The 26,494-nt window shown below is 38.2% G+C and overlaps 2 protein-coding genes across 6 annotated transcripts in view; one reads left to right on the top strand and one right to left on the bottom strand.

Annotated features, from left to right (window-relative positions):
• Positions 1-14,790, top strand: part of ALG14 (ALG14 UDP-N-acetylglucosaminyltransferase subunit) — a 92,777-nt gene extending 77,987 nt beyond the window's left edge. For both annotated transcript variants that reach the window (XM_069063381.1, XM_069063380.1), the window contains one exon: positions 14,351-14,790. In XM_069063381.1, the coding sequence (XP_068919482.1) occupies positions 14,351-14,581 (231 nt within the window). In that variant the 3' untranslated portion in view covers positions 14,582-14,790. The remainder of the gene's footprint in view (positions 1-14,350) is intronic.
• Positions 1-26,494, bottom strand: part of RWDD3 (RWD domain containing 3) — an 835,110-nt gene that overhangs the window by 720,335 nt on the left and 88,281 nt on the right. The gene's annotated exons all lie outside the window — the stretch shown is intronic.

Below are 26,494 nucleotides of genomic sequence, written 5' to 3'. Positions count from 1 at the left end.
TCAGGCCTCACTTTCCAAATACATGAAATGAGGGATTTGGACTAGATTAGCTCTAAAATCCTTTCTAGCCCTAAATTCTGTTCTCCTTTGGCCTCCGAGGTCCTTCCAACTCTTGAGATTCTGTGTTTCTCCAGCACCTGTCTTATTTATGTTTCCCACATCAAAGGTCTGTCTCAGAGTTGAACATATAATAGGCAGGAAGTAAATGCTTGTTGAATGAATTGACTTTCAAGATATTGATGAGACATCCCAGAATAGCCAATTATCTGCCAGAAAGACAATATAGATTTAAGATTTGCAGTTCCATGTGTAATCACTTTTTTTCCTAGTCTACCATGTTATAGAAATGCTTGTTTTATTAAGTTCAGAATAAAATAAAAAGCAAAAAAATTGGGGTTCCTAATACCAGAATTTCCTTAGCATCCAACCAAACTAATCAATGTTTAAAATTGTGTATCCCACGCAGTGTCCTTACTAGAGTCTTCCACTGATGCTCACATGCCAGTGTTCCCTGGGACAAGAGAAGGGTGATTACTTTTTTCCTGAGGCCCATTTTCTTTGAAGGATCAAATGCAGGGAGAGCCTTATAGGGCCAGACAGCTGCTAGAGGTAGAACCCTTCACAGCAATCAAATGTTAGCATAAGAGGCAGCAGGGAACTCTCTCTCTCTCTCTCTCTCTCTCTCTCTCTCTCTCTTCCTCTCTCTCTCTCTCTCTCTGTCTCTCTCTCTCTCTGTGTCTCTCTGTCTCTGTCTCTGTCTCTCTCTCTGTGTCTCTCTCTCTCCTTGGTAACAGTGTAGTGCACAGATCAATATTTAGGAAGTTGGATTTAATTCGGGATAAGAGAACTCCATTTCAAATCATAGCATGGAAGATCTGTTTTTTTAACATTTTATTTCAGATCTTGGCCTTAGAAATCCAGTAAATAATTTGCACTCTTCTGCACATGGTACAAAAAGCAGTGGCTTTATTCTTCTTCCACGATTATTCCTCCTCCCCTTTCTTTTAAAGCAGGGCTTAAGAGGGCCTGAAAGACGTAACCACCATGGTAGCAAGATGCCTGGACTGTGGCACGGCAACCGCCTCAGCAGGAGGAAGGAAGGCAAGAGTTTAGCTCTTCAGTTTTTGTCTTTTAAAAGGGCCAGCATTGGTCTACTCAAGAAATAAAATGGGTAATACAGTTACCACAAAGAGCTTCATCTCTCTTCTGCTCTAAAACCTATCCTTAGTCATTCGTTGTGAAGCAACCCAGGCATAGTAACTTTCCTTTCACTGGAGAATCAAAGCAACAGATGCTCACTTTTATTTATGAGGCACAAGCTTTTGAACTGAGAAACTCGATGTTCCACTGTTCAAAACAGGATAGCTGGAGGTTCAGTGCCCCCAGCAGCATTTGGAATCATCCTCTCAAACTGTCAGACATATCCAGTGACCTTTGGCTGTGAAAGAAAGAGCATTTCACAGATTAACTGCTGATTTAAAACTTCATTACTGACTCATGAAGAGACAAGTGCTTTTTTATTAAAATAAATACTACATCTCATCCGAACTGTTCTGCCAAGCGGGTCCCCAACTTTTCCACTCTGGTTTTGTCAAATGATCCAGACTGTAAGACCAAGTGCAATGTATTCATATTCCTTAGATATCTCTGCCAGGGACCTATGCCATTCAGAATGATTAAGCAACATACGTCAGTTTGGCCTAGGTCTTGTTTTGTCTTTTACCCTTTCTTCTCCCACACTCCCCATATCCAGTCATTTGCCAAATCATGTCATTATTTTTGCTGCAGTATCTGTGATATCTGTCCCCTCCCTTCTATTCCCACTGCCACCTCCCTAGTTTAGGCCCTCATTACAGCTCATCTAGTCTGTTGTAAGCAGCCACCTAACCGGTCTCCCTACCTCCAGTCTTCTCCATCTAATCTGCCCTTCAAACTTCTGCCGGAGTAATTTTCATAATGACACAAATCTGATCCTTTAACTCCCCTGCCCAAAAATCTTTAGTCATTCCTTGTTATTTCTGGGGAAGAAGTAGGGAACAGTAGGAAACATGGCAGAGAATAGTGGGGTGAAGATTAACTAAAATCTTTTCATAAAAACAAAGCAACTAATAATTGCAATTTTATTCTGCATCTGATTCTTATCAGCCAAGTGGGAATGGGTGGCTCTGGAACTGGAAAAGCTGAGAACCTTGGGAGGAAATGACCTCTTCCACCTTATCACAGAATCTATGCTAAATGGAAAGAAAGCCACGAATTATCTAACATGCAGCCTGGATTTTAGGACAACAGATTGCAGAAGATTCATAGAAAAAATAGGTACGATCCCATGAACTAAAAGGTCTTTATTTATTCCTCCTAAGAGGGAAGAAGTAAAAATAAATTTACAGATAAGGAAGGAAACAAACATTTATTAAGAATCTACTATGTGCCAGGCACTGTGCTAAGCACTTTGCAAATATTATCTGATTTGATCCTTACCCTGGGGGTGGGGGGCAGGTGCCATTATTATTTCCATTTTACAGTTAAGGGAACTGAGGCAGTCAGGTTAAGTGACTATATAAGCTATATTTGACCATCAGCTGCTATCTGAAGAGACTGATGTGGATACACAGGAAAATCACCACCAACTTCTTTTTTTTTCTTTTTAGAGGGGGGAAGGCAGGGAAATTGGGGTTAAGTGACTTGCCCAAGGTCACACAGCTAGTAAGTGTTAAGTGTCTGAGGCCAAATTTGAACTCAGGTCCTCCTTACTCCAGGGCCAGTGCTCTACCTAGCTGCCCCCAATTTCTCTTTTTTTAAAAGATGTGTACATACTATATAGAAGCTTGGATAGGTAACAAAAGACTACAAAAGCATAGTATGGTCATATAGTCATAGTATCAATAATGCTATAGCTCAGAATGAACTGAGCCTCTCAAGTACAGTTAAGGGTAATAAAACAGGGGCTGTTATTTTTTCTTATCTGCACTGAGAAAAGAGGAAAATCAAAGAAAGAATTGGTCCACTGACAACAGAGAGAATACATAGCTGTCAAAATATTGTTTTACTTATGTTTTCTCTGTCAAGAATTTTTTTGGGGGACTTGAAAGGACAGAACAAAGGTAGCTTGAAACAGAAATACAGAAATAGTAAGAGAACCTAACTACCTTTAATGGACCTGGCCTTGGATCCCAAAAGAACTGGCAGATTAAAATTGAAAAGGAAGGGAGAGTGGCAAAGAGAAGACAATCTACATATTATTTCCCCAGCTAGATTCCATAGAGGCTATCCATAATGTAAGAAGAACAGTACTTGAGACACCATAAATTGATAGAATTTATATAGTCCAAGAAAAGAGCCAGTTGGAAAATCCCTGATCTCAAATGTCACAGATGTCCCAAATGGATAAAGTATAGGCAAAAATCAAGCTGAACAAGAGGTCTTAACACAAAGAGGCAAATTTGACCTCATATGAGACTTAATTCAATAAGCCCCATGCCTGGGCGAAGGCTTTGAATGGATATATATATATATATATTATTGAGAAGGCAGGATAGGTTGGAAGGGCCCACAATGGCTTTGTGTGTGTGTGTATATAAAACATATACTCACATCTGATCAAATTCAGGAACTGGGGGGAAAGTATCCAAGAGATCATTTAAATGAAGATCATTGGAAACTGGGTGGTGGGGGGGAAGAGTTCTCCCATCAGATTATGTTACAAGGCACCTAGCCAGAAAGAGATGAGTTCAGGGAACAGATTATAAGCCAGGCATATGATATAGTAGTGATGGGAGATGTCACTTATCCAGATATCTTTTGTAGCTCTTTGACAAAAAATAGGAGTTAATTTCTTGATCCTGCTTTAATGATAATTTCATTCTAAAAAAGGGCAAGTTTTTTTTTTTTTTTTCCGGATCTGAGTTTTACTCACAGGGAAGGATCTTCTGGTATGTGATAGAGGTAAGGAAAACTAGATGTAGTTTGACATGCATCCTAGATTTTGGGAAAGCAAATTTTAAAAGGTTCATAGAAAATTTATGCAAGTTCTCTTGGCTAACATTCTATAAGAGGAGTCAGCCTAGGAGGCATGGGAAAGTTTCAAGAAAAAAAATTCAGGAAGACACAAAGAAATAGTTCTGACAAGCTGAAAGAGTTGTCTGAAAAGATCATTGTGGACACTCAATGTACTCACTAACCAACTTAGATTTGGCGGGGGGGGCTATAAATTTTGTTTTACTCTTTAGTTTCTTATTTGTCTTGACTCGATGTCCTATTAACACCTGGAGAAGCATCCTTCTAAGTCTTATTGTTCATCTGGTAGGCTAATAGAAGATAGTAGAGAAACTAACACATAGAGCCACTTTTCTGCATGGCTTAAGAGGTGATTTTTTTTTAGCAGCCTAGGCACTTTTGTCTCTGAATTATAAATTCATACTCTGAGCCAGACACTTCTTCTTGTGTTTCCATCCTCCCTAGGGAAAGGATGCAGCACATCTTTTGTGAAAGGCATATTGGCATTGGCAAGTTGTCACTTCCAGAAAAGTCTAACTTGGATTTTTTTAAAAGGACACATGCAACTCAGCAAATTGGCAAAGATGACAAAAGATTCAAAAAGTCAATGTTGGAGGGGTTGTGAAAAGACAGGCACACTACTACATTGTTGGTAGATCAGTCATGAATTCCCAGTGTCCTAAAGCATAATATAAAAATGTTACCAGGAAGGACTGATAATCTTCAAGTTTGAGGTTTGTTTGTTTGTTTTTAGTTTCCATTCAAGTTTTTTATTTGTTTTTAATTTGTCAAAAGAATTCTGTGGGTCTCTGTGTTTTTGTATTAAAAAAAAAAACATGAAACCCAGAAGCCTATGGAGATTTCTTTCATTCAAAATTATCGAATTAAAGAACCCTGTATAAAAATTCTTGGGCCCCTTTTTGCTGATGAAGTTGACTATGGACAAAAAATACCTGTAGGAAAACTGCCAGCCAGTATTTACTTAAAGATATAAGAAGAAAATAAAGGTCAAGAGGAAAATATCACTTACCTATTTAACACAGGGCCTTGACAGTATTTGGGAATTATATAACTTCTCTGAAATCAGACCAATTCTTCCTGTTTAAGAGGGACACTCCCTATTCCTCTGAAAACGTTAGCTGTTTTCCCACATAATCCTCTGAAAAGCCTTCCTAATCTATCAAAACTAGTGGCATGTTAAAGGTAGTCCCTAACTATCATAAAAAATATTAAAAATTGCCAACCCCTAGTTAAACTGAGTTTTATAGTCTTTTCTGAAGGCACCAATTGCATGTCCAGTAGCATCAAACTTAACAGTGAAAGTAAACAAACAAAAAATATTTTAAAAGGTCAAGCTGTCAGGAAGCTGTCACCTTGACCTCATCCAGAGCACAGGAAAACCAAAAAACTGAATTTCCTTAGCTGAAAATAATAACAGCCTACAAAGTTAAGGAAGACAAATGAGATTTACCTGACAGTGTATTTATAATTGCCCTAGGATCATTCCTATAAGACTTTGATTGATATATTAGGAATTTGAAACCAGGTCAAAAATAGCAAAAGGAAGTAGGATATAAAAGTACCTGAAAGAAGTGACAAATACCCGAAGGTGTTGACAACCCCTCTGATCCATTTGCCAGTTTTGCCCTGCCAAAGAATTGGAGAAACAGTGGGAATTTCTAACCTCTGTGCTTCTTTGGAAATGCTAAGTGTCCCCAGGGAACAACTAGATGTCTTATACTATTTCTGAGATGTGGAAGACTCTAGTATAAATTCATAACACTTTTGCCTTACTAGCAAATTATAAAACCATAGTTTTAAGGCTGGAAAGGATATAAAGATCACATAGGCCGTCCTCATTTTCCAAAAGAAACAAATGAAGAGGTTACATGTTAAGGTTACATAGGCAGCAAGGAATATAAAATGAGGATTTGAAACCAGGTCCAGTGATTCCAAATGCAGAACTCTTTCCATTTAGCATCACCCCAGAATCTCAATATAAATTTAATTTGTTCACCTTTATATACCTTATTTACAGTCAAGTAATAAGAGTGAAGCTTAGTCTCTGACACTCTTTTGAGGGGGAAAAAAAACTTGAAAAGAGGATGGGAAATAAATTTTTCCCTAAGGATTTTACGTAATAGGTGTGCCCCCAAAATGTTGTCTTCTACTCCCCATTTATTTTCATTTTTCTTTTAACTTTCTCTTCACCATTGCTTCCCCCTCCCCAGACTTGTTTTGCTTATGACTACCCTGAATCCTTTTAGTCCTTTTATAATCCTCCATTTTATAGTCACTCTTCCTGATGTTATCAGAATCTCTAATGAACTGAATGAATTCCTACATAAAACTGAATGTTCTGTCATATTTTGACAGTTTAGATAAGAGGAAAAAAAATTTTAACATGTGCCCCATTACAATATAAATAGCTTATCCTTACAAAGTCTCTTCTTATTGTTCACTAGTAATTATAATTATTTTTATTTTTCTCTAGATTTTGATATTTGTATGTCATAATTCCTTTTTAGCTGTGGTTTTTTTCATCAGGAATGTTTGAAAGTCCTCTATTTCATTGAGGATCCATTTTTTCCCCTTGTATTATACTTTTTTTGTATTTTTTTTTGTATTTTCTGTGTAAGTTATTCTTGTTTGTAGACCTTTATCTTTGCCTTTTGGAAAATCTTATTCCATGTTCCCCATACCTTTAAAGTGATAGCTGATAAATCTTGTGCAATCCTGATTGTGTTTCCTCCATATCTGAATTCTTTCTTTCTGGCTACTTGTAATATTATTTTTTCCTTTTGTCTGGAAGCTCTAGATTTTGGCACTGACATTTCTGGGAGTTTTTGTTCTGGAATTTATCTTAGGAGATAATTAGTGGGGTGGTTTTTTTTCTTCTATTTTCACATTGCCCTCTAATTCTAATATAACTAGACAATTTTAATAATTTCTTGAAATGTGATATCTGGGGTGGCTAGATGGCTCTGTGAATAGAGCACCAGCCCTGGAGTCAGGAGGACCCAAGTTCAAATCTGGCCTCTAACACTTAACACAGAACTATCCTTGTTACCTTGGGCAAGTCACTTAAACCCAATTGCCCTGCCTTCCCCCTTCCAAAAAGGAAAAAAAAAACAAAGGAAATGTGATATCCAGTTTCTTTTTATGGTCATAGATTTCAGGTAATCCTACTACAATTCTAAAGTTATCTTTCCTTTTTATTAACAAAAAAGAAAAAGAACAGGTCGATGAATTGAGAATACAACTAAAAATAATTTTTAAAAACAAAGAAATTTTAAAACCACAGTTAAAAGCCAAATTAGAAATCCTGAAAATAAAGAAGGTTAACAAAATTGAAAGCAAACAACAAAAAAAAAAATCCCTGAATTAAATAAGAGTTAAAATAGGAGCTTAAAAAAACTAATAAACTAGATAAGCCATTAATTAATAGATTTTTTAAAAAGAAAACCAAATTACTAATATTGAAAAAGATGAATTCATAACAATTCAATAAGAAATAAAGGATATTATTAGAAATTCTTTTGCATAACTATATGCCAAATAAAACTGTCAAATTGAATAAATTAAGTACCTGGGGGGGGCAGAACCAAGATGGCGGCATAGAAGCAGGAAAACTCAATGTGCATCCCCCATAACCACCTGAAATACCCATAAAAAATTACTCTAAACAAACTTTAGAGCTATGGAACCCACAAAGTGACAGAGAGAAACATCTCTTGCTGAAGGCAGGACGGCAGGAAGGGTCCATCACAATGTGCTGGGAGGAGAGCCCAGCTCCACTTGAGCCTCAGGGTGGCCCTGATCCTGGAGTGGACTTCAGGAGAGTGGATCACCAGCAGATATTGTGGTTTCCAGACTTATCAACCCATAAATGCCAAAGACAAAGTGAGAGGTCAGTGAACTTTGGGAACAGGGGATTTGGGATTGCGGTCTGGCCCCTACCCCCATAGTGAGAAGTGGCTGAGGTGAGGAGGCCGCTGCAGCATTGCTGCTTCAGAACCCCTGGCCTTCATATCATAGGGGGACCAAGCCACCAGTCTCAAGGGTAATTTAACCTGCTTGGATCTGGATAGCTGTCTAGGGTGGAGGTCCTGGGGTACGTGACCAGGTGCCAGAGCGCATGGAGGCTTCAGAGAGGGCACCCAACTAATAGCTCCAGCAGCTGCGAAAACCCCAGCAATTTGGGACAAAGTTCTCCTCTCTGGAAGCAGAGTTCTGCAGCAAAAAGCTCAATAGTCAAGTAATTGAGTAGCAACATGAGCAAGCAAAGGATACAAAACCACCACAGCAGTCAAACCTTACGTTCCTTTTTTGGGGACAAAAATGATCAAATCATGAAATGGAAGACAATGAAGTCAGAACTCCTGTACCAAAAGCTTCCAAGAAAAATATGAATTGGTTACAAGCCATAGAGGAGCTTAAGAAGGATTTTAAAAACCAAATGAGAGAAGTGGAAGAAAAATTGGGAAGAGAAATGAGAACTATGCAAGAAAATTATGAAATGAGAGTCAACAACCTGACTGAAGAAAATAACACCTTAAAAAATAGACTAAGTCAAATGGCAAAAGAGGCTCAAAAAGCCAATGAGGAGAATACCTTAAAAAGCTAAATTTGCCAGATGGAAAAAGAATCTCAAAAGCTCACTGAAGAGAATCATTCCCTCAGAATTAGATTGGAGCAAAAGGAAGCTAGTGACTTTATGAGAAATCAAGATACTATTAAACAGATCCAAAGAAATGAAAAAAATAGGAGGCAATGTGAAATATCTCATTAGAAAAACCACTGACCTAGAAAATAGATCCAGAAGAGATAATTTTAAAATTATTGGACTACCTGAAAGCTATGATCAAAAAAAGAACCTAGAAATCATCCTTCAAGAAATTCTCAAGGAAAACTGCTCTGATATTTTAGAACCAGAGGGCAAAATAGAGGTTGAAAGAATCCAGTGATCAACTCTTGAGAAAAATCCCCAAAAGAAAACCAATACTGGGTATAATATTACTAAGAATATTATAGCCAGGTTCTGGAATTCCCAGATCAAAGAGAAAATATTACAAGCAGCCAGAAAGAAGCAATTTGAATACTGTGGAAACACAATCAGGATAACACAGGATCTGGCAGCTTCTACATTGAGGGATCAAAGGGCTTGGAATATGATTTTCCAGAGGTCAAAGAGCTGGAATTAAAACCAAGAATCATCTACCCAGCAAAACTGAGTTTCATGTTTCAGGGGAAAATATGGTCATTCAATGAAATAGAGGACTTTCAAGCATTCTTGATGAAAAAACCAGAGTTGAATAGAAAATTTGACATTCAGATACAAAAAGCAAGAGAAGCGTGAGAAGGTAAACAGGGAAAAGAAATCATAAGGAACTTATCAGAGTTGAACTATTTATATTCCTACATGGAAAAATGATAATTGTAACTTATAAAACTTTTCTCAGTATAAGAATAGTTGAAGAGAATATAAATGTGTGTGTGTATATGTATATATGTATACATACATATATATATGTCTGTATAGGAAGGTATATGGGAATATGAATATATATGTGAGTGTGTGTGTGTGTGTGTGTGTGTGTATATATATATATATATATGTACAGGTATACATAGAGGGCACAGGACCAATTGAATAGGAAGGGATGATACTTAAAAGGTGAAATTGAGAGGTGAAAGAGGAATATAATGAGAGATGGGGTGAGACAGAATGGAGTAATTATCTCATATATAAGAGTCAAGGGAAAACTGTTACAATGGAGGGGAAAAACAGGAAGGCAAAAGGGAATGGGTCAACCTTACTCTCATTGAATTTGGCTTGGGGGGGGATGACATGCATACTAAATAGGGTATCTCACACTACAGGTGAGTAGGGAGGAAGGGGATGAAAGGTGGATGATGGAGGGGAGGGCAGATTGGGGGGAGGGAAGTTAGAAGCACCCACTTTTGAAAAGGGACAGGGTCAAAGTAGAGAATAGAACAAGTGGGGGCTAGGACAGGATGGAGGGAAATATTGTCAGTCTTTCATAATATATCCACTATGGACATGTTTTGTGTAGCTACACATGTACAACCTATATTGAATTGCCTATCTTCCCCGTAAAGGTGAGTGATGAGGGAGGAAGGGAAAGAATCTGGAATTCAAAATTTTAAAATCAAATGTTTAAAAAAATATTATTGTTATTTCTTTTTACATGCAACTGGGAAATAGGATATATAGGCACTGGGGTATAGAGATCCATCTTGCCCTACTAGAAAGTCGGAGGGTGGATGGGGGAGGATATAGGAGAGAGCAGATTGGGGGAGGGGGTATACAGTGGGATTGCTGTTTAGGGGTGGTGGGTAGGGGAAAGATGGGGAGAAAATTTGTAACTCAAAATCTTGTGGAAATGAATGATATAAATTCAAAATAAACATAAAATTTAATTTAAAAAATATAAATTACCCAGATTAATACATTAAACAGGGAATTTAAACAACTGAATTTCAGAGGAAGAGATTAAATAAACCATAAATTAAACTTCCAAAGAGAAAATCTTCAGGACTAAATTGATTTGCAAATTAATTCTGTCAAACATTCAAAGAATAGTTATTTTCAATATTATATAAACTGCAAAAACAGCAGAAGGTGGCATTCTACCAAATTCTATCTTTGACATAGTTTGTGGTTTTGATGCTTGAACTATGAAGAAATAAATAACTAATGTTCATCCCTAATGAACATTGATACAAAAAAATTAAATAAAATATTAGCAGAGACTAAAACAATGTATCACAAAGATTATACATGCTATGACCAGGTTGAATTTATACCGGAAATACAAGATTGGCTTACTATGAGAAAAACTATCAACTTAATTAACTAGATTAATTACAAAATCATGATTATGTCAGTAGATGTTGAAAAAACACAATGTTCATTTCTGTTAAAAAACACTACAAAACAGGAATAAATCACTCCTTAAAATGGTAAACAATACACACCTAAAATCAAGAGCTATTGTTATACATAATGGAGGCATACTAGAATGTTTTCTCATAAAAGCAGGGGTGAAATGCAGATGTCCATTGTCATCCCTTCTGTTTGAAACAATAATAGATATAGCAGTAAGGAAGGAAAAAATATTTGAAGGAATAAGTAAATGTAAGGAAGCAAAATGATCACTTTTTGTAGATGATATTATATATTTAAATAACCTTAAAAAGTCAACAAAACAATTAATTAAAATAGTTAATAACTTCAATGTGATGATTAAAAAGGTTCAAGAGACATGGTCTTATCTTGATAATTTAATCATTTTATTAATAAGACCAGCATGTTATTAATAAAAGGATGGTCATCTGGGCGTCTCTTTAAGACCAGAGACAATCATGGTAGCGGGCTCACAGTAGAACACCTTCAAAGGGTAGGTATTCCTGAAAGGTGGCAATCAACTCTGATTGGATAACACAATAGAAGGTCAGCTTTTTTAAAATATGGGGCTGAGAGTGACATCATGTCACTCTACAGAGTGATAATGGTCCAGAGGACCAATGATGAAATATACTATCCACCTCCTGAAAGAAGGGCAATAGATTTAGGATGCAGAATGAGACCTATATTTTTAAAATACAGCCAAGGAAGGAATTTGTTTTGCCCACGTATAACTGCTTTTTCTTTCTCTTTTTTTTTTCAGTCAAGTTGAAGGTAGGAGAGAGAGAAAATAGATTTGTTAATTAAAAAAGAGAGGGGTGGAGGGCATGTAACAGATGTGGAATATTGTGTGCATTTTCAGATGAGGTCACTATATTGTTAGTTTTATTTAATTGTTTTATATTGTTACAAGAGACCTCTCACCAAATGACATCTGTAAATGTTTGTAATGTAAAAACAAAACACATCAATAGAATTTTTTTAAGAGAGGGAGGAATCAGAAAAGAGTCTCCTATTTAGAACTAGACTATCTGGTAGCTTACTATTTTGTCCTCAAATCCTTGTAAGCTCATAGATGACATTAAAAGAGTATAAGTTACAATGATCCTGATTGAAACTGGGACCCAGATCCTGGCAAACAAAAATTCCATTATCTGGTGCCAATCTACTCTACAACCTTATCTTCCACTACTCCCATAGCCAAACCCTCACTCCAGCTAGACTTATCTATCCATTGTTCCTGAAAGTGCCTTTTGTATTCTCCTCTGTGATGTCGTTTCTTATGTCTTTCTCCCAGCCTATATCCCTTCACTCTGACTAATTCTTCCCAGTGCCAAAGGCCCATCTCTTTAGGCAAACTTTGCCTTGTCTTCCCAAGTCCACACTTAGCTCTCCCTCCTCTCAACCTCAATAAACCATTCATTAAGCATTTGTTTATGTCACCTTATAGTTCTCTTTTTATAGATAGATAACTGCTGAATTACAACCATAGGGACCGTTCTACTCTGCCTAGTTAATAAACCAAAAAGTATAACTTCCAGGAGCTTACAATCTAATCAGAAAGGCTATCAACTTCTACACCACCTATTTACTCCTCAGCTGATCGAATTCAAAATCACACATCTTGCTGCAAATCCAGTTGCCTTTTTCCCCCTTTCCTTTTCTTCTTTTACCTCTCCACAGTATTTGACATCACCAGCTACTTCCTTAATATCCTTTCTTCAACCAGAACCCATGACTTGCACACTAATGTTTATGTTTCTCCTCCTCGCTTTCTGACCTCATCATCTTCTCACCCCTGAACTATGATATCTCTCAAGGTTCTTCCTGTGACCCACTTCTTTCCTTTTTTTTTAAATTCTGAATTAAATCATCAACAAGCAGTTTTGTACAAAAACACACTGGCTGATTTGGGAGTTAGAATACATCTTTCTTCCCATTACCCCTCTGAACTCCAGTGATTCTCTATTATGTCCTAGATCAAATATCAACACTTCTTTTGGTATTTAAAGCCCTTCACAACCTGGCCTCTTTCTACTTTTCTAGTCTTCTTGTACTTTACTATCTTTCATATGCTCCATGTTCCAGCTGCACTGGTTGACTCTTTTTTTGGAGGGCAATTGGGGTTAAGTGACTTGCCCAAGGTCACATGACTAGTTTTTGTGTTAAATATCTGAGGCCAGATTTGAACTCAGGTCCTTCTGACTCCAGGGCAGGTGCTCTATTCACCACCTAGCCTCCCCCACTGGTTGACTTTCTATTCCTTGTGTAGGAACCATTCTTCCCCTTAATCTTTTGCTTTTCACTGGCTGCCCCTGTTCCTTGAATATTCTTCTTGCCCTCTGCATGCTGGCTTTCGTGGCTTCCTTCAAGGCTCAGCTCAGATCCCACCTTCTTCAAGGACAGATGAAGTCCAAAGACCAAGGAAAGAAAAATATAGAGAATGCTCGCCAGTAAGAACTCAGGATAACAGAGGTTGAAGTTTGAGCTCCAGGAGGAGATAGAGGCTATAGTTGCAGGTAGCATGGCATGCAGGTGATATTACAGTGGTGTCATGTGACAAAAAGGCATTATGGTGGTACATGTAACAGACAAAAATCTGTTTCATGCTTTATGTGATCGAAGACATATTATTCATTTTTACTACTTCAGCCAATTATCAATTAATATATAGTGCCTAATATCATTGCTTTCCTTCCAAAACTCAAATTACCTTATCCACACAGCACTATGAAACAAATATACTTTAATTTCCTTAAGAGAATTATAAAAGCATTTTCAGTTAAGTACATCTGAAAATGCTTATTCTTCAGCTAGATAAGATAGCCAAATAAGTTTACTATCGCATCAATCCACAGCCTTCTGTAAAAAATAATTAAATTTAAAGAAGCATTAAAATCCTTCAATTTTCAGAAGGAGATAGCTAAGTCCTGCAGGTTTAAACAAAAACTTAAATAGAATTAACTAGGTATTCTTCTTAAGTCTCCATTTGTTGAAAAGGAAATTTTGGATTAAAGCCAGAAAGTTCCAGTGATCATTTCAAAATTTCCCTTTAAAAAGTTGTATTTTTACCAAAAAAGTATAGATTTCATTGTTTTAAAATGTTTTTTCCCAAAGATGTTAAATTCCAATTTTACAATTAGTCCTGTGACCACATAAGAGTATATGGCTTACTTTAAAGTAAGTCATAAAAATAAGCAGAAACTTGTTGCTTGGGTTACCTGACAGAAAAATGGGATGTCTTAGTTCATACTATAGTGTAATTGGCCCTAGTGAATGAAAAGAATGTAATGTAAAACTTAGACTAACCAGTGAATTTCTCTAATATTTGACTGTTCTGATGTAAAAGGCCTAAACTTACCGAATATTTGGCTCAATACTTTCTGTTTGAACTTTACTTTTAAAGTTTTCTCTTTTTTTTTTTAGGTATTGTGTAATGGACCAGGAACATGTATTCCTATCTGTGCATCTGCCCTTCTTCTTAGGATACTAGGAATAAAGAAAGTGATCATTGTCTACGTTGAAAGCATCTGCAGAGTGGAAACCTTATCCCTTTCCGGAAAGATTCTTTACCACTTTTCAGATTACTTCTTTGTTCAGTGGCCAACACTTAAGGGAAAATATCCCAAATCTGTGTATCTTGGGCGAATAGTTTGACAAAAGACAAATGGTGTTTACAGATTTCTGCAGTCATCTATGGTATTTTTTATAATAGGTAAGAAAAGAATCATCAATGCAGACTTTCTCAAATGTCAAGAAAAGTACTAGCCTTTGTAAGGCAAGGATATGATTAGTAAACTGAGGAGCCTATCTTGCAAAGTGGATTTCAGTTAAACAAGGAAATAAATTTGAAAACATGAAATATTTATGGAATTGTTCACGAGGTCTTCTTTCTGGATTTGAGTGCCTATCATTAACTCTAGATCATCTCCTGATTTTCTCATTATTTTAGGAATATTATTTGTCTACAACTAAATATAGAATTTGTATGATTTGTAACATTTCCTGTACTGCAACTTTCTGTACTTGTCTACATTGTGAAAAATGAGTTCTTGTTATATCAGAACAGACCTTATTTCCTGTATGTAAGCAGTGAAGTCCCCAGGGAATTTTTTGAGCATAAAGGAAACAGTTATATTAAGTTGGCTTCATGACAGTTTGCATTCTACAATCTTCCAGAACCCTAAAGCCTACACCAATATCTTTTTTCCTGGCTTACATCATGAAAACCTCACATCTTTAGAATGTTTATTTGTGAATGTAAATGCACAGGTGCCAAAATTAATATCTCTAATCAAAGAAAACTTGATTTTGCATTCCAAAATCCAGTTCTCAAACATACATTAGAAAAGCACCCATTTATATTACAAAGCTTGTGCTGTCCCTTGTGGCATTCTAAGAAATGGAGAATGAGCCACACACATGTAAAAGGATTCAAACACATTTCTCTGTCACAGAATCTGAGTTTCTACCTTCTTCCTCCCTTAACTGTTCTTTCATAATTGTACTATATACACATCTAAAATGGGTGGATTTTTCATTGAAAGAAGTATCCTTAACTATGACCATTTAAAAATGAATCTGAGAGAGATAAGTACATCCTGGGCTGGTTTCACTCTTCTCATTCTTTTGGCAAAATATTATCCTAGGCACAAAACATAAATCCATCTGTCATTGGGACATGTGTAGATACATTTTTTTGTCTGGAGAAGATCTAGTAAAAGAGGTCTTAGAGCAATGAAAATACTTTACAACTTACAGTGGCCATGAAGTAGCAGATCATGTGACGACTTTGAAAATTTAGTTTCAAGCAGTTGCCTTGTTTGTACTGGCCACAGAGGCCTGGAATATCAGACAGGTGATTACTGTAATTATAGGGAAGGCTAAGACCATGTTGGTCTCTCCTTTTTTTAGAGAGAAAATCATTACTTGAAGGACAGAAGGAATTTCTGTGCTTCAGTTATGATTAGCTGGGGACCCCACAGGTACCCTCACTTCATAATAGACCAATAATTATAATAGTTATTTAGTGCAAAAACAGATGCAGAAAAGATTCCATAAATTTTTGAAACATATATTCCAGATATTTTGCAAGGACAGTAGCCTAACTGGGACAGTAGTGAGCTTGTAAATTCTCAGAAGAGAATTTGGGGTGACAGTTTTACCCAGGTTATGTAGGCCTCTGTGCAGACATTTTCTTTGGAAAAGCTGGGCTAAGGCTGATGCTGTCAAGGCTGCCAGCCTCTGCAGAATGTTTGGTGAACGAGCAGTGCAGCACTCTATGTTACTGTTGTGGCTAATTCTCTTTCTCAGGATCAGAACAGAAGAGATAATCCTTTTAGATTACCGTAAGGACCTGGTTGTTCCTACTATGCATTTGAAAAATACATTTGCATAGAGTATAGCTATAAGAAGGGCATCCTTCACTTTTCCTCTCCACCTGAGCTTAAGGAAATCAATAGCATGTTTATACTTTTAAATTCCTGTTAAGGGATTCAGGAATGCAGTTTCTTCTCCACTCTATGAGACTGTTCATAAAAAATTAACTACATCAGTCTACAAATCCTGCCCTTCAAAACCACATATCCTGCCCACACCTATTTCCTTGGAAGATTTTTATCTTTGGTTCAGCTGACCTAGAGATCTTGCCTCCCTCCAGATTAGAGGGTCCAGCTGTTTAAGTGAGACATCCAAGAGTCATAACAGGAATCCTTAGTATAGTATAGTAGAGACATATATAGTATAGTATTGGAGACAATAGGCTCTTGTACCAGTGAAGGAGATGGTACCAGCATCCTTTTTTTAAAAATCACCTAAAATGCACTGCTTTTCAGACTGCTAAGGATACTATTCCGAATTGAGACACTGTTTCTTTCTGACCATTTAATTTTCACCTACCCTGAATGTGAAAATGACAAGTCAGTATCTTTGGTTGCTGCTCTCCTTCCCTGCCCAATCCATTCTGACTAAGCAGTTTCTCCAAAACAGGCCAACTCAGATTAAACCTCAAACAGTTGTTTCCTCCTTCTTCACTCCACAGCGGCCTCCCAAGCCCAGCTTCACTGCCTCTCCAGTCTCCTAATCACACAGCTTTGGAACCATGTTTTGTTCTTCCTTGCCCTCTATTCTGTACATTTGCCTGTCATCAGATACTTCCTTTTCTTCAAAACATCACCTGAGTCTGGCTCTGCTATTCTTTACTGCTTACTCTGACATTCCTCCCTTTCATGACCTGTATTGTTTCTGCTCCTTGTCTTCCATTCCAGCTACCACCACCCTTATCTTAGGCCTGAATCGCTGGACCAGATTCATTCCTAATTCAGATCAGCCTTCATTCTCACCAGCCTAAGTTGCATGCTACTACTGGACTCATCTTTTCTTGTTAGGCCACTTCCATCACGTCACCCTTCTGTTCAGACACTAACAACAGCTTCCTGTTGCCTACAGCATCTGGTATAGTCTCTCCTGTTCACACTGCAGAGCCTTCCACAGTCTGGCCTGACTTGACCTAGCTAACTATATTCGTTGCTGCTTAGCAATATGAATATTCTGATTACTCAGGCTGGTTTCCTATTTATCAAACAAGCTCACCATGCTCATTCCCTATTCCACGCCCTTGTTCATGCTTTTCCTCATGCCAGGAATGCCCTCTCCCTTCTCTTCCGCCTTTCTATAGCTTACCTATCATCCCAAGTTCCATTTAAGCCTTTACTCATCCTTGAAGGCTCCCATGACCTGGAACTGCTGGTCTCTTGATCTACCCTTTCTTTGAACTGCTACGATACTTATATTCCCTTTCACATAATTCGGCAATTAAATATATACTGGCCTACTCACAAGCACATGTGTGCCTGTCTTGTTTCCCAGCTGGATTATGAGCGCTTTGAGTGTGGGCAGTCTTGTCTTAGATTTCTTTTCTATTCTTCTTATGGTATCTAGCATGGTTCTGTGCACACAGCTGGCACTAAGTATGCGACTGATTCCTACAGTCATAGCTTTATAGGACCAGCGGTCTAGAACCACAGGCCCATCAAGTTTGCATATCGAGCCTCAGTACCTGGCACATAGGAAGAACTTAATATGTGCTGGACCAATTCATTGATTTTACCCTCATAATAATCTTTACATGTATCATCTCTGTTTTACAGAGGAGGAAATTGAGGTAAGGAGAGATGCAGTAACTTGACCATGGTCACACAAATAGTCAGTGTCAGAGACAGAATTCAAAACCAAGTGACTCCTGACTCCAAGTCCTATGATCCTTCCGTTATCCTACATTGCCTCTTCATTCCCAGAGGTAAGGTGCAACTCTTTTAATTATACACAACAGCTAGAAGGATACCATGTGCAGAGAAGCACTTGAGAATGTTTTTCAATGGCTTTGTAGCCCCCACACAGGCACTGCAGAAATTACAAAAAGCCAGGGCGGCTGGGTGGTGCAGTGAATAGAGCACCAGCCCTGGAGTCAGGAGGACCTGGGTTCAAATTTGACCTCAGACACTTGACACACTTATTAGCTGTGTGACTTTGGGCAAGTCACTTAACCCCAATTGCCCTCCCCCTCTCCAAAAAAAAGGAAATTGCAAAAAGCCTCTAGATGAGTGTCCAGTGAGTGAGGAAGGAGAGCTGGGTGAGTTGGGAGGTCAGGAGGAAAAATAAAAAGCAAGAATATCACCCAAGTACCTTTACCTCTTTTTTTTTTAATTGCCTAATGAGTGTTGTTGGACAAATGCTTTCCTGCTCTTATGCTCCATCAGGACTGAGCAGAAAGAGCTAGTTTTGTAGTAGTTTGGTGCCTTGCCCCATTTCTAGAATTCAGTATCCTGCCTACCTCTGTAATGTGGCAAAGAGGAGACATTTCCAGTCTCCCTAGGCTGGAGAAAGAAGACGAACTTTGGCTGCATGGCATGGGTAAAAAATTGTTTCTGTTTACTCTGCTGCCTGCATGTAGCAGTAAAACAGAAAACCTGTAGATTCTTTTCAATCATTTAACCATACACAGATGAATAAGCAAATGATCTGACTTGATTCCTAATCTCTTTTCCTGTCCTGTATAACCAAGTAATTTTCACTCTCATAAAACTCAGCATTTGAACAAAAATCATGTGACACGTATGATGGTTTGCTGCAAGAATGTAGAAGAAGAGAGTTAGTCACTGAGCATCAAACCCTAATTATAAGTTAAGCTATTCAAGTGAAAATAAAAACAATATTTCTGGCAGGAAAAGTGGAAGAAATGGAGGAATTTTGTGAAATAATTGTACCTCAGAGCTTAGAATTATCTCTTGCCTCCCTTTTGATGAGATGGAATAGTAGAATTCTGAAATCAGAGGCAACCTGCATTCAAGTCCAACTTTTGGTGCTTATTTCTTGTGTGACCTTAAGCAAGTGCCCTCACCCCCTAGGGTCTCTGTTTCATCAGCTGTAAGGGAGGCAGGGTGGATTAGATGGATTTTGTAGTCCCTTACAACTCTGAATCCATGATCCTATGGGAGCCATTATTATTTCAGATTTGATGATTTGGGAGGACAGAGAATGAAGTCTTCATATGAATTCTTGTGGAGTTTGCATATGCTAACTGAAAATAAAAATATTATTTTTTCAAAGTCATTGATCCAACACCCAGCACAGGGCCTATCACACAGCAGGACCTTAATCAATACTTACTGAATTGAATAACACCTCGACCCAGGCTGAAGCCCCAAGACAGTGTTCCTCACTATCATCCTGCCTGGAATGAATCGAATGTGGAGAGCAAACAGCCATGAATGGGGAAAGAGACACAGATTGACAGCGTTCATTCTAAACCTTTCAGTTCATGCCTGAAACAAAAATTTTTTTTAAAAAATGGTTTTTTGATTGGGGGCGAGGGGGAGGAGAGTGGGAACTCTTCAAAGAAAAGGGAAGAAAAACAGGACTTTTATGGAAATACCATATACCGAATTGGCAGAGATTCAGAAGGGACTAAAAAAAGTATCCAAAATGTTCCCTTATTCAGTTCCAGTCTGGCAGCCAAATCTTAGAAGCTCAATTTTCAAGCTGTTTCTGACCCTTAAACTCTACTGCATGTCTAAAAGGATCTCCAATTCCACTGGTTCTCCTAGTTAGAATGAGCCCAGTGGCAAAAGTAGCAGAATAGTTGCTTATCCCCCTAAAGGGAGAACATAAATATATTTTATCAAAATCATATATGAAAACCAAGTTAGGAGCAGATTGCTCCTAAAAACATAAAGGAAAAAGACAAAAATGAGAATAAAAAGAGAAATAATTCACTTCTGTTTCACATCTGGCCAGGGAATAAGATTCGGTGATATTTCAAATTTGAGCCAAAATATCCTCTGAACTGAATAGGTCCTCATAACATAAAATGTTTGCTGTAGCCCGGTGCTGCCCTATTAGTATGAAATGTCACCTTATTCTCTGACCCTCTTAAGACTGTGTTTCTCATTGTTCTGTAAATATTTGCAGTGTTCCAGCAGTAACTTGAAAAAAACCCGTCCAGGTGGCTTAAGTACTATGACTGCATAATTCAAGGTCACACTCTCCCTGCTTAGTGTTAAAAGACTGCTAGATCACTAATCAAGTAGGGATAGGTGTGTAGTAGTTAAATTGAAATGAACTACTGGCCCAGTACACGGGTGTTAAAAGGAGGTGACCGCATATGGTGTAACAAAAAGAGCGCTAGACTGAGATCAGGAGACCTGCGTGCTATTCTTGGCTCCTCCATCTCCACAGTGCTAGGACTTTGAGCAAATCATTTAATCCCTAGGCCTTAGTTTCCTTCTCTATAAATTGAGAAAATAGGATTAGACCCTTTAGATCCCTTCTAGCTCTGATAATCGCCTTCAAATATTGGAATGGCCGTGTTCCTTTCAGACTCAGAGAGCAGAACCAGAAGCAATGGGTAAAATTCACAAAGAGGTAAACCTGGGCTTGATGAAAGAAGTATCTTCCTTAGAACTAGAGCCATCCCAAAGTGGAATGTGCCCCTTCAGGAGAGAGTAGGTGCACCCTTATTAGGGGTCTTCAGGCAAAGGTTGGATGATCATTTGTTGGGTATCATTTAGTGGGGATTTTTTGAAGAATATGGGTTGGACTGCATGAGTTCTCATGGCTCTTCTATAATGCTGAAATTCTGGGATTGTGGATTTCAACTCGAAAGGACCAGGATTCAGGTCCTACATCTTGCAAATTGCTGCTAGCCTTCCGGAGTAGCTAGGTGTCCCAGTGGCTAGAACACCAGGCCTGGAGTCATCAAGACTCCTCTTCACAAGTTCAAATCTAGCCTGAGACACTTACTAGCTGCGTGACCCTGGGCAAGTCACTTAACCCTGTTTGCCTCAGTTTTCTTATCTATTACATGAGCTGGAGACAGAAATGGCAAACCACTACACTATCCCTGCCAAGAAAATCCCATCACATGACTGAAAAACTCAACAATAACACTAGCTCTGTGACCTTGGATATGTCCAAGACATTTCTAAAACTCTATGTTCTCATCTCTAAAAAAAGGGATATTTCTTGTGCTACTACCTACCTCACAAAGTTGTTTTGAGGATCAAAGTACTTGTAAACTAAAAAGTATTATATAAATGAAAGGTAATATTATTCTGTACACTCAGATGCATCATTAAAATCTATAAAGTCTACAAATGCCCATAAAGTATAGTTGATACACAGAGCTCAGAGTACACCCTGTCTCCAGTCAGCAAATTATGGTTTGGTTTGGTTTTCCATTTAGCATATTGTTTGTGCCAAGTGAAAATGTGAGCAGATAGTGATGGAAGCAAAGCTCATCCAGAAAAATGAGTATGGAAAGTTGATTCAAAAGAGAAGCATTGGAGATTAGAGTGCGACAAAATTAATCCTAGGATTTCACTTTTGGTCCTGAACTTCCAACCTTTGGTTCCTAATGTGAGCAGTGAATATCAGGAAGGGACATTAACTAGATCTTACCCTGTTTAGCAAGTGTTCAGCCAATCAAATCAGTGCGTCTTTGTTTATTTCCCTTAGATTCTGAAGCCAGGAAATTCCTTCTGATATGTTGAGGTTTTTTTTTTCCTCCCAAGGGCATCCCAAGGCACAAAAGAAAAAGCTGCACAACGCATTTTACAGAAGTCATTGAATGAAACATAAGGCATAATTATAGGTGGTTTGCACTGTACTTTTCATATAAAAGCCATGTAAAAGCCATAAAAACAATCATATAACACTTAAGGAAACAGAAGGTGTATGCATTATACCAAGTGGCCTGTTTAATTACATTTTATAGCTCAATTTAAAAATTGAACCTTTTTAAATATTTCAGTGGGTAGGGCGTGGGAAGAAAATATGAAGAGATCAATCACCACTGTAGCAACATTCAAGGAATTCCAAAGGTGACCATTGTGTGCTTTCTGTGACCAGTAGTAGCATCACAGGACTTGGAAGTCTCCAGGGCAGGGCCAGTGCTAAGTGATTTGCTCTCCTGTGAGAATTCTAACAATCTATTGGATAGGAATGTGTCTAAGGAGGATGGGAGAGATTCCCAAGAAATCAGTAGAAAAAAATGGATTAGGAATCTGGAAACTTGAGTTGTAGGCCCAACAATTCTACTAACTAGTTCTGTTACCCTGGCCAAAATAGTTGAGTATGGGTCAATGACAATAATGCAAGGTTTGAAGTCCAAAGAATCCTTGTTCTACCATTTGCTTCTTGTTTACAACCTCAGGCAAGGCACTTAGCCTCTCATAGTCTCCGTTTCCTCATCTGTAAATGAGGGGGTTGAACTAAATGATCTCTAAGGGCCCTATGATCCTGGGATCATAATCTCTCTGGACCTGTATTAGACTCAGTGAAATTAATGTCATAACTAAGGAGCAGAGAGGGAAGTCCCCCACATATGTTGATGCACTCCCATCCATGGGGATAGTATTATTGGGAGAATTAGTGTGGTATTCAAACCTATTTCCAGTTCTATGGTTGCTACTTTCCCTTCACTGAGATGTTGCTTGCTGTAGCATGATTTATACCAGAATGAATTAGGAGTTGTCAACACCAGGCATTACGATATGGCACATGGTCCCTGCTCTCAAGTAGCTGATGCTGTAGTTGCTGACTTGGAACACAAAGATAACGAGCAATGCCAGATCATATGTGAGTGCCCAATGAATGGTACATGCAAGGAAATCCTAGAGAGTAAAGAGGAAAAAGAAATCACCATGAGCTTGGATGGAGAGGGAGAAGGAAGTAGGAATTTAATGGGGAAGCATTTGTCTGGGAAGACTTGTCTTTTTCTAGAGACAAAAGCAAGACAGTTCCCACCCACGAGTATACTTTCTACTGAGAAATACACTGTGTACATACTATATGCATGATTTTAATAGATTTTTTTAATTGATATATTTTATTTTTACATCACCTACACTTCCCCTATATCCATTTCTTTTTTCTGGGTCTCTTTATCTCACCAGGGCTAGAAATACAGCATTTACTCATGGGCCTGGTTCCCCTCTGATTGGCACAAGAGCTTTATCCTCTGTTTCCTTCCTGGGTGAGTTCAACCCTCTTTAGGCAACCAAGAATCAACAACCCCTATTCCAGGGGCTCACAATATTCATGTCATTAACTTGTAAAGCTATATATAGGTCAGAACTCCTGAACTCAAGAGATCCACCAGCCTTAGCCTCAACCTGATTACAGGTATGCACCGCTATGAACAACCCACCTGTAGTCCTCCTCCTTCCTCTTCCAAAGAGCTCTTCCTTATAACAAAGAATTTCTTTTAAAGAACAAAAAAGGGAGGAAGAAAGAAGAAAGGGAAAAATTTAGTTAAATAATCCATACATTTAAAAAATATAAATTATATGCAATGTTCTACATTATATGTAATTCCCCCCCTCATTAGCCTCTGCAAAGGAGTTGGGTAAGGTGTATCTCATTTCTCTTTTTTGAGTCCTGTAATAGTAATGGGAATATGAAGACCTTCTCTGCTTTGAAAACATACCCTGCCCCTTAATAAGCTAAATGTAATCACATGGAGCCTGTGGTGGGAGGAGTTTGCTGAAGGGTGGAGTAGAGCTCACAGGAAGCTGGGAGTCAGAGCAACTAGACAATAGGGAGGCACTTGTGAGGAGAGGAGGCATCTGAAGCAGACAGGCTTGAGAGTAAAGGTTGGTGTTTACCACCTTCTGTGACAGTTAAGCTTGTGTTGGTTTGTGGGAAGGCTAAAGGATGCTGTGGCTCTCTGCTGTTATGGCTTATTAACTTCTTTGCTACTATGATAGAATTGGTTTACTGGTTTGGAGATTCCGTTTTCTGGCATCTGAATAAATGTTTTGCTTCTGTCTTCTATATGGAGAGTCTATTATATTTTGTGATTGAGCACTATGCAGGTATATTTACAGTGACTATTGGCACTGTAAATATTGCATTTGTGCTACAGGTCCAAGTTTATTCTTTATAATTTTACAACATTCATTTTCAATTATTTTGTTGTGGTTCCTTCCATTTGTATTACTGTACTCAATGTGTATGTTGTTTTTCTGGCTCTGCTTACTCACTCTCCATTAATTCATGAAATATATGTGCACAATTAGTACAAAGTAATTTTGAGAAGAGTGATAATCTGGAGGAATTAGGAAAGGCTTCATGAAGGAGATGGCACCTAAGCATCATGTAGATTAGACTTTAGTAGATTAGTCTAGATTATGACTTACTACAGATCATGTAGTAGAGAAATGGTAGTCAGTTTCATCATATATCCAAAGACAACACAAGATATATGTGAAAAAGCTGATCAGGGGAGTAAGTCCCTCATCAATTTTATAAGACTCTTAATCCACTTAAGAGAATACTGGATGTGGGCCTTTGTTTGGTGGCATTTGAGGGGCACCTCCCCATGGAGTGTAGGCATGCCCACTTACACCTTGCTGAGAGGCCAAAAAAAATCTGCACTTCCCTCCCTTTTACTCTCCCACTGCCTCTTTTTTTATCTTCCTCCTTCCTTTTCATTTCCCCTTCCCTTTTTCTTTCCTTATCTGTCTTCCTTTCTCCCTTTTGTTTTTTTTTTTTCCATAAACAGACTTGAGCACAAAAGAGCAGACCTTTGCGGGAGGAAAACCTGTACTTGTATGTAGTTTCCTCTCAGGAGCAACTGATAACAACCCAGGGAAATAATAAAGACAGACTAGAAGAAGAATCTTCAAACTCCAGTGCTTGATTGCCATTCCTGAAAAGTGATAAAGTTTTGTATTAAAAGGATTAGTTAGTGAATATCTAGAATTTCAAGATCCAACCTCTGATATTTAGAGCTATAGGCAAATGACCCAACCTCTCCTATCCTCATCCTCCACAACCACAAAGTGAAAAGAGCAATAACTATAGTACCCACCCTACAGGCTTACTCTGAGGCTCACATGAGACATGGTGAAACTCCCAAGTGCTACGTAAATATCAGCCATTGTTGTTATTGGTTTGGTCCAGGCCTATGACCTCATCAGTGTAGGATGCTTCCCAACCTGACAGTCCCCAATACTAGAGTTGCCTGAAATGTTTACCCAGATCTCACCCCAGTGATAGGAATTGATAATGACTGGAGAAAAATCCACAGGATGAGGTCTAGAGGAAGATAACTGACATGCTAGAGCTTACTTGCCATAGAGCACTGTGGTATCATATTATGCCTAATGTTTGTAGTCACTTCAGGCTTCACCTGTCCAATCCAAGAAACTTTTACTAAATATTTACTATGGGCAAAGTGCAGAGCCAGACACTGGAGACACTAGGACAAAATGAAAAACACTCCCAGACTTCAAAGAGGTTACATTCTCCTGTAGGATGCAATAGTTAAACAGATAAATGTACTCATGATCGTTTGAGGAGGAGGGAGCCCCACCAAGTAGGGACCTCAGAAAAGACTTCCTGTAAGAGGTAGCAGGCACCAGAGCACGTACCTGCTATGTGTCAGGCACTATGCTAAGCCCTGAAAATCCAAATACAAGCAGAAAGAAAGACATTCCTCGACCCCATGGAGTTTACATTCTAATGGAAAGAGATAATATATAAAAGGAAGGGAAGAGACCCATATGTACAATATTTATAGCAGCTCTTTTTGTGGTGGCCTCAAGAACTAGAAATTGAGGGGGTGCCCATCAACTGGGGAATGGCTAAACAAGTTGTGGTATATGAATGAATGGAATACTATTGTGCTATAAGAAATGATGAGCAACTGGACTTCAGAAAAACCTGAAAAGACTTACATGAACTGATGCTGAGTGAAGTGAGCAGAACCAGGAAAACATTGTACACAGTAACAGCTACATTGTGTGATGACTGACTTATAGACTTAGCTCTTCTTAGCAATGCAAGGACCTAAACAACACCAAAAGACTCACAATGGAAAATGCCATCCACATGCAGAGAAAGAAATGTGGAGTCTGAATGCAGATCAAAACATACTATTTGCTCTTTTTTGTTTTGTTTTGTGTTTCTCATGGTTACTCCCATTTGTTCTATTTCTTCTATACATCATGACAAATGTGAAAATATGTTTAATAAGAATGTATATGTAGAATCTATATCAGATTGCAC

The sequence above is a fragment of the Petaurus breviceps genome, unplaced genomic scaffold (genome assembly GCF_028583685.1).
Source record: "Petaurus breviceps papuanus isolate PSGF00001 unplaced genomic scaffold, PetGlider_PUasm1.0 90564, whole genome shotgun sequence".
NCBI lineage: Eukaryota > Metazoa > Chordata > Mammalia > Diprotodontia > Petauridae > Petaurus > Petaurus breviceps.
This window is presented reverse-complemented; position numbering and strand designations above follow the sequence as displayed.